The 8,874-nt window shown below is 33.7% G+C and overlaps 1 protein-coding gene across 1 annotated transcript; it reads left to right on the top strand.

The window, feature by feature from the left end:
* The first annotated feature begins 6,247 nt into the window (after window positions 1-6,247).
* Window positions 6,248-8,811, top strand: LOC116028383 (glycosyltransferase BC10). Its single transcript, XM_031270091.1, has 2 exons — window positions 6,248-7,165; window positions 7,952-8,811. Exons 1-2 carry the CDS (start codon window positions 6,599-6,601, stop codon window positions 8,591-8,593), a joined length of 1,209 nt encoding a protein of 402 aa, XP_031125951.1. The 5' UTR covers window positions 6,248-6,598; the 3' UTR covers window positions 8,594-8,811.
* The last annotated feature ends 63 nt before the right edge of the window (window positions 8,812-8,874 follow it).

Genomic DNA, 8,874 nt, shown 5'->3' with positions numbered 1-8,874 from the left:
CTCAATGAATTTATTTAAATTACAACTAAAAATAAAATTTTGGAAGAAGTTGATATCAAATATTTGGTGATATCAAATTAACTATCTGACTAATTTTATTGAGGTTATTATCAAAATTTAATTTTCCAGAAAAATATTTTATGTGTTTCAAAACAAATCCTTTTTTCTTTTAGGCAAAAACTTGTTTGAGCCGGGTCGGGTCGAGTCGGGTCAAGATGAAAAGTAATACTTATACGTACAAATGTCATACTTATATGCTCAAATGTAATACTAATCAGAAATAAAATTTTTGCTACTTATAAGGGTAAATGTAATACTTTTAAGGGAAAATACAATACTTTTACATTTCGATTTAAAAGTATTACATTTTTGTTCAAAAGTATTATATTTTCCCTTATAAGTAAAGGGCACTTGTCAATATTACTTATTATGAAAAATATAATATTTTTTCTCTTATAAGTAACAAAAATTGTATTCCTGATTAGTATTATATTTGAGCATATAGGTATGACACTTGCACATATAAGTATGACATTTGCATGTTCCGACCGACCCGACCCGTCTCACGAATAAAAATCCGTGAGACGGTCCCACACAATTGTGACTTTTTTTTTTTTTTTTTTGTTGAGAATTCAAAACAAATCTTATATTTAAAATGTTTGACTAAAATCGTGACATTGCACAAATGTCACAAATAAATACTGACCAATTGGACCTTATTATAATATATGTAATTAAGTCCGATGTGATTTTAATTAAGAGAATACGCAATAGGTTGCGTACTGAGCCAATATTTCGTAACCAAGTAGTAGTGCCCGTCATGACAACATTTCTTTAACATAAATTATTGTAAAATAATATAAAATAGTATGGGAAATTCCTTAACCACATAAAGGCACCAATTATAGGGTACCATGTCCATTATTATCTAATTAATTACATTATCAGATCACCCCCCTCAATTAAATCCCATTTGATTCCATTCATTGCTTATCCCAAACGAAAGTGTTTTGATTACATCATATTATATATCAAAATCCAAAAACTAATAAGAGTGTTTCTATATCTTACCATGGTGAATGGTATGCCACTCCTCCTACTTTTGTTCTAGATATTCTTTCGTAAGATTTAATAATGCAATAAGTTTTTTCTTTCAAAAAAAAAAACGTGTGTATGAAAGACTGAAAGTTGGTATTATTCATTTATATTCATTTTTTCGTTACTTTTATTTTTTCATACATTATATTATAAGAATTGTACTATACAAAATTTTGAACAAAAATATCCTTACTGTTATAACTTCTATTATATTTTCCATTATTTTTGTTGAATTAGATGGGGGAAGACCCGTAACTTAATGTATAACTACTGAGACTCTTCGAGCATGAGGGAGGCCACTGGTATCGATCTTTCATAAGAGCACGTTGAATGCTGGGGGGGGGCATCATCTCAATCAATCCAATCACAAATAAACTTAAATTAAAGAATGTAACTTCGTGTTAACTAAGAACGGGTAACAATAGATTGTAAATAAAGCTTTAGGTTATACAATTTCATTGGTGAGTATTAGAATTAGGAGTGTGTCCCTTCTTTCTACCCCTTTAACGGTTTTATACAATCTTGAACAATTAATAGCAAAGTCATGAACAACCATTAATATTTAACAACTAGAGACATAATATATAATTTGTTACAATAATAAATGTTGGTAACATCTTTTTGAATTTCAGAAATATCGATCGAGAATGGCCGACTATGCCCTTTGAGGACATGCCCATTCTTAGTGTAAGCTTTGTCTCCTAAGATGTTAATTAATTTCGATCATGGGTCAAAGGTTGAGATGTAAATATTTACCGATAATAAAGTAAAGTTTTAGATTTGAGACTAAACATAAGCTTGAAATTGGGGAATAATATGTCTTCTTCTTTTTTTCAAACTATTTTTTTTTGGATGAATTTAATAATTAGTTTTTAACTTATTGATATATGTTAAACTAAAATTTTCAAATCAAAGACAAGGATAATCATCCTTGGCCCTCCCCCTACCCTACAATGAAATATACAGTCATTCATTCAGCAAAAATCCATTGTTTCCATTATTACCCATCGTGAATTAAATATGAATTATTGATTGGCTGTTGTATCTTGATATATGATGAATCATATACACCAAAAAAAAAAAAAAAAAAGGTTGAATGGTCAAGTGAACGTAGTTGTAAGCCAGGCCGCCAGGTAGGCAGGCCGACTTTGTTAGGCATAAAAGGGCCCCACCCCATATAGCTTAGCTGTCATTGAAGGCGAATAGGCGATCGTCTTTATTCTCACGGGCACCCCGTTTCGCTATCTGAAAACGCCAGAATCATCTGAATTGTTGCTACGTGGCGAACGGCCAGAAAAGCAGATTTTGACTTTGTGATTTTTTTTTTTTTAATGACTACTCTACATTTAATTTTTAGTCTAGAAACTTCCTGCTCACATGATAAATGCTTTAATTTGAATAGTTAGTAAGTTTTATTGAAGGTTCACAAATGATATAAATTAGAAAATTATAAGGTGTGAATAGTCATCGGTATATTTTATATCGAGTACAATTAAAAATGTGCACAAAAAGTTTAAGAGTTTATATTTGGATGTAATAGAAATATTGTTTCGACAATATTTTGTATAAGTTTTAACTTTTTGAATTGTAACTTGAATAATAGGTACAGGCGTCAATCAACATTATAGGTTATATATATCCAAGTCAATCAACTCTATTAATTTGCAGCATAAGATGCATGGTTCAAATCCTATTAAAAANCCCCCCCCCCCCCCCCCCCAAATAAGTATAGAATTGACCTTGTTATGGATACTAATAAATTTATAGGCTAATTGAGACATGTCTTGTAACTTAACATTACCACCCGTCTCTTATGCAAGAGCGATAACAAACCCTTAAATTTTATGTATATATATATATGCACGATCAAATGAAAACTATGGCTCCCGTGTAAATTAAATGGCACAATCAAACATTATAAACTGTACAATTGTAATTACAAAAAATGTCATAGTGTTTTTTTGAAATATTTTACAATATGTTTTGATATAGGTTGTTAAGTGCACAATAAATTATGCGTATATGCACAATCAGACATTATAATATGCATAATAGGTAATTCGCAATTCTTACAGGGAAGATAGTTCTCATTTGATCACAATTTTATATCGTTGGATTATTCTGTATCGTTAGATTATTGATATCTAACACACACATATATGGTATTTAATTCATGATAATTGATTTTTTTTTTGTTGAAAATTCATGATAATTGATAAATCGTCAATTTCAGTATATCATTATCAAATTTATTGTTGGATTAGCAAATCTTGGAAAAAATATATACAATTTGTTAATATTGTTGCTTTAAGGCATTCATCAAAGTCAGATTCCATGCTTCAAGACGCCAGCGTACGAAACCCTGCCAACCAACGAATTTGGTGATGCAATATTACATATGGAGAATTCACAACAGTAATAAATAAATAAATAAATAAGCGCGTTCACTTTTTAAATGGAGGATGAAATATAAAAATCGTTAGTAGTCAATGGGATTTTTTCTAAATTAAAATTTTAATCTTTTATGTACTTAACATATAAACAAATTAAATATTAAATTTGTGAATTGATTGGATTTAAATATTAATATCGTATTTCCAAAATAATAATAATAATACCTGTTTGGTGTACATAAAGAGTATTGAACAAAATAGAAATATTATTTCATAAAGAATAAAATAAAAATTATGGCATTATTTGATTTGAAATAAAAATTCAAGAGATAACGTAGAAATGCAAAAGTGGTGTTATAGTTTTCAAGTGGGCTGCAAAAAAAGTCTGAAATTATGAAGTGAAATAGTAGCCCAAAATTCACAGGATGGGCTTCAATGTAATTTGTTGTTATTTTATTGAAACTATAATCAAATACTTTATATTCGCATGATGCCCACTTCGTGTTGCATGTCAAATTATACCTTTGACCTTACCTATACAAATTTATTTTTAATATATTACAGAGTACATGATATGACAACTAAGTATCCAAAAAGTTTTATACTTAAATAGTTAAACTTATTTGACTTAGTATAGTCATAGAATGAGTGACCCATATCAAGTAAGTATAATGCAGTAATGAGATCCATCACTTAAAAAATTATCTCATAAACTCATAATAATTGTAATTCAATTATTTATAAAGTTCAAACTTAAGGGTGTGTTTAAAAAACAGGGAAATGACTTCTGGAAAATGTTTTATAGAAAATGAGTCATTTTCCATAAAACATTTCACTTTACTGTGTTTGGTTACATTCCAGAAATTTGTCTTGGTGTATTTGGTTCATTTTATGTTAAATAAGCACAATTATTTTTTAATTTTAAATATTTAAAATATATAATGGTGGTGGTGGAGTGGTGGGGGAGGTAGGTGGTGGTGGTGGGGATGGTGGGGTGGGTTGGTGGTGGTGGGAGTGGGGGTGATGGTCGGGGTAGGGCGGTGGGTGTGGGTGTTGGTGGTGGTGACGGCGACGATGGGGTGATTGGCTGCGTCACGGCTACAAATGGAAAATGACTTCCCAAAATCCCTTCTATTTTTCATTGACCACGCCTTTATTTTCTTTTGACTAAAACTAATATAATAATCAAATAAATATTTGAATATCTTGTTTAGTAAATGGTAATGAAATCGTTACAATGCTTGCAAGCAGTAAATAGAGACAATTTTTTTTGTACGGATCAAATGATAACTCATCCTAAATTTATATAGTTAATTGGGACTTTGTAATTTTACTCTCCATCTATCGAATTATACTCACCCTTTCTTATTTGCGGATCATGTACACTTATAAGTACAAATTTTATATCCACATCTATCACACAAATAATCATGCTCGACCCACTTGATCACCCCTTTCAAGTATGCCCACATCCATTTTATACTTAAATCAACACCATTTTTGTCCATTATTGTTTTCATTCATGTCTTGAAGTTGGGCCATTACAAGGCTGCAAGTTCTTTTCAACGTTAAAAACGTGAACACAAAATCCTTTAGGTGAATACAGACAACGCATTGAATTCCAGAATGCCCACTTTTTAATGAGCTTAACGCCCAACTGCTTTGAAATATAGTATCAGAAAAGATAAACATCAACCAACCCTTCATGCCTCATCATTATTTCCTTAATTGACCACACATGACGTGAACCCAATTAACTCCTAACCATTTTTAGGTAACTCAAACCACCTACTTCTTTATTCAATGTTTAATGTTTTACAACATAACAAACAATCATTCATTAGTTCTAAATACTTTAATGCTTAGGGGATACTGAGCAGGTATGCAATACGTATAAACATGGTTGCAGTAGGCGCTAGATGTTATTGTTAGTCGGGCGATAGACTAGCGCCTAGTGTCTAGGCGGTGACCTATGAAAACAAAAATATAGTGCATGTTTGTAGGCATGTCGGTCACCAACTCGGTCCAGTCGGCCAAGTTAGGTGCTAGGCGACCGCCTAGGGAGTAATTGGCCTCGGCCTAGGGACGCCTAGCCTTAGGCGGACGATTTTTGTAACAATGCGTATAAGTATACTCGGAAGATATTCGCTATCAAATACTATAATGCTTCATTTTTTTTACTCCATACTTATTAATATCCTTACGAACAACAATAGTTAATGGCAAAAACTTGTGCGAGACCGTGTCACGGATCTTTATCCTTAATACAGGTTGGATCAAGATGAGATGTAATACTTATACTAACAAATGTAATATTAAATCATGAATAAAGTATTACATTTCATTTCAACTGACCCGTCTACAGATAAAGATCTATGAGACAGTGACTCTTCTCACAAGACTATTTCATATAAGTTTTTACCATAAATATTATGAATAAAATCCAAATATGAATTAACAGCAAATACAGTAGTAGAAGCAAAGGGATTAAAATCCATGTTTACGCCGCAACGTGTACGCGTACGTAAAGTTGTGTTGTAAAAATGGCGGAGGTGAAGACCGTTTCAACTCGTTGCCGCCTCCGTCACCATCTCACCCACCCCATTATCACCGATCACTGTAGAGTTTAAGCGCCGAATTTCTCCGTTTCTGTTCTCTAGAAGATTCATTTATTCATATACCACTCTTTTACCTTTCCCATTTCCGTTTTTTTTTTTTTTTTTTTTTNTTACCTTTCCCATTTCCTTTTTTTTTTTTTTTTTTTTTTCTCCCACGACTTCAAACCACTAAAAAACTTCAAAATTTTACGACGATTGTCGTGTTTTGGGTGCTCTTCAGTTTTGAATAGTCTGATCCATCTCTCTCTCTAGACCACTAAAACATCAGCGCCCGGCTTGGGGTTTTTTTTTGAGCCACCTTTTTGCTTATCGGTTTTGATTCCAAGTTGCGATTGAAGGAATTCTGAGCTTTGGGTTATTAGGTTCCGGTTGGAAATCGTGGAGGGTTGTTTAAAAGTTCAAACCTTTACTGGTTATGATTGCTGTTTTCTTCTGTTTGATAAAAAAAGAAAGAAAAAAACTTGGGTTTTTAGTATTGATTGAGAATTGATGAAAAAGGGTTGGGAGGAGAAAGAGAAAAAGCAGAGAAATTTGGATATGGAAAAAGGAGGAAGAATAAGGAGTAAAGGGGAAAAAGAGGAATCAAGGGACTCCTTTAGTATATTAGCAGTGGTTTCAACTTTTATTGTGTTTGTAGTTGGAGTGGTGATTGGGTTGGCTTCAAGCACACACATTAACAGATACCTCAGCTTCCAAATCCAACAGTCCAGCAACACTATTTTGCTTGGCACCTCAGGAATGGGGTGTGATTGTAAGGATTGTTTGAGTTTGGAGAGTTTTGTGAGGCCAAGCAATTTGATTCATGGTATGCAAGATGAGGAGTTGTTCTGGAGGGCATCTTTGGTGCCTGAAAAGAAAGAGTTCCCATTTCAGAGAGTGCCCAAAGTGGCCTTCATGTTCTTGACTAGAGGCCCATTGCCTTTGATGCCATTGTGGGAGAGGTTCTTTGAGTGGCAGAACAAGAACAAGTACTCGATTTATGTTCACACGCCTCCCGGATATGAGCTCACAGCTGCCAATACCTCTGTTTTCTACAGGCGCCAGATCAAGAGTCAGGTACATTCCATTCTTTCTCGAGAGATTCATAATTCGTGCCCCGTCCTGCATATTTTGTGACTAGTGTATTGTTTTGGGTAATACTATTGTTATAGAGAATGTGAGTATCTACTCCATTGGTTTGGTTTCACAATAAAGTTTAGAGTACTCGAACTTTCAATGGCCATTGATAGGTATATAGTATGGAAAAGATATGTTCTTCGGCTAGTTATCTTTGATTTGAAGCAAAAAAACAATTGTTGGGGCACCTCATCATACTTGAGCCAAATGTTTCAGAGTTGATATTTTGTAATGTAATTGGTATTATAAAACATTGATGTGTTTCCCTAGAGCAACTTAAATAAAACTCATGAGAAATGAATGAAGCTAGCTTTGAATTATTATTATTCTTTGATATAGCTTTGAATTATGAATACTAAGCTTTAGGAGAAGTTACAAGGTCCATTTGTAACTCTGCATGTCATGGATGGCAGAGGAGATGAAGGATAAACTTAGCTAGACCATGAATCTATGATTACTGTGAATTGTGAAAGCTAAGGTTCATACAATCATACCAATCTACTGGGCTTTTTCTCTGTTGAGATAATTCTTTGTTTGAATGAATGATTAGAAGTGGTTTATTCTGAGCGTAAATTTTTTTAGACCTTTAAGAGCATGTTACTCGATGAATTATGAATTATTATCTGGCTCAAATATCCTAAATCAAGAAACCATGGATGCGGGAATGTGTTTTTTAGAAACTGTTTTTGTGCCAGTCTACTAATCCGTTTTAGTTATTTCTTTCAGAAAGTTGAGTGGGGATCAGTATCACTGGTTGATGCAGAGAAGCGGCTTCTGGCCAACGCCCTTCTTGACTTTTCAAACGAACGATTTGTTCTTCTGTCTGAGAGCTGTATCCCGGTTTATGATTTTCCAACTGTCTACAAATACCTCACTGAATCAGATCATAGCTTTGTTGAGTCATATGATGATCCATCTCGCTATGGGCGTGGGCGCTATAGTCGCCGCATGTATCCTGACATCAGACTTCCAGATTGGAGAAAAGGGTCTCAATGGTTCGAGATGGACCGCGCCTTAGCTATCATAGTCGTTTCAGACACCAAATACTATGACCTTTTCAAGAAGTATTGCCATCCTTCTTGCTACCCAGATGAGCATTACATCCCAACATATCTGCACATGTTCAACGGGCCTATGAACGCAAATCGTTCTGTGACTTACGTGGACTGGTCGCTAGGGGGTCCTCACCCAGCAACTTATACAGCAGTCAACATTACCGAAGGCTTCCTGGAAAGCATAAGGAATAATGGTACATCATGTTCTTATAACTCTGAGGAAACAGAAACTTGTTTCCTATTTGCTAGAAAGTTTGCTCCAAGTGCTCTGGAACCCTTGCAAAACCTGTCCTCCAAAGTGATGGGATTTTGAAGTTTTGCTGCATAGAGAATGGTCTATTTTTTCTCCACTTTGATTGTAATATTCTTGAGTATGATGCCAGAGGTTTTGGCGCTTCTACCATTTAGGTTATTCAGTTTCATTGTTTTATTAGAGCAGTGTATAGTATATAGAACATGAAGAGGAATTGGTCCAAAATTTTATGACCATCTAATATTAATTTTAGGACATTGGTTTCCTAGCACAAATGATGATTTCTTTGTCCCAACTAACAAAACTTGCAGAAATCACTTTTCAAGATGACTCTCATCTCT

This window comes from Ipomoea triloba, chromosome 9 (genome assembly GCF_003576645.1).
Source record: "Ipomoea triloba cultivar NCNSP0323 chromosome 9, ASM357664v1".
Taxonomy (NCBI): domain Eukaryota; kingdom Viridiplantae; phylum Streptophyta; class Magnoliopsida; order Solanales; family Convolvulaceae; genus Ipomoea; species Ipomoea triloba.
The sequence above is the reverse complement of the archived record's forward strand: the minus strand, read 5'-3'. Positions and strand labels throughout refer to the sequence as shown.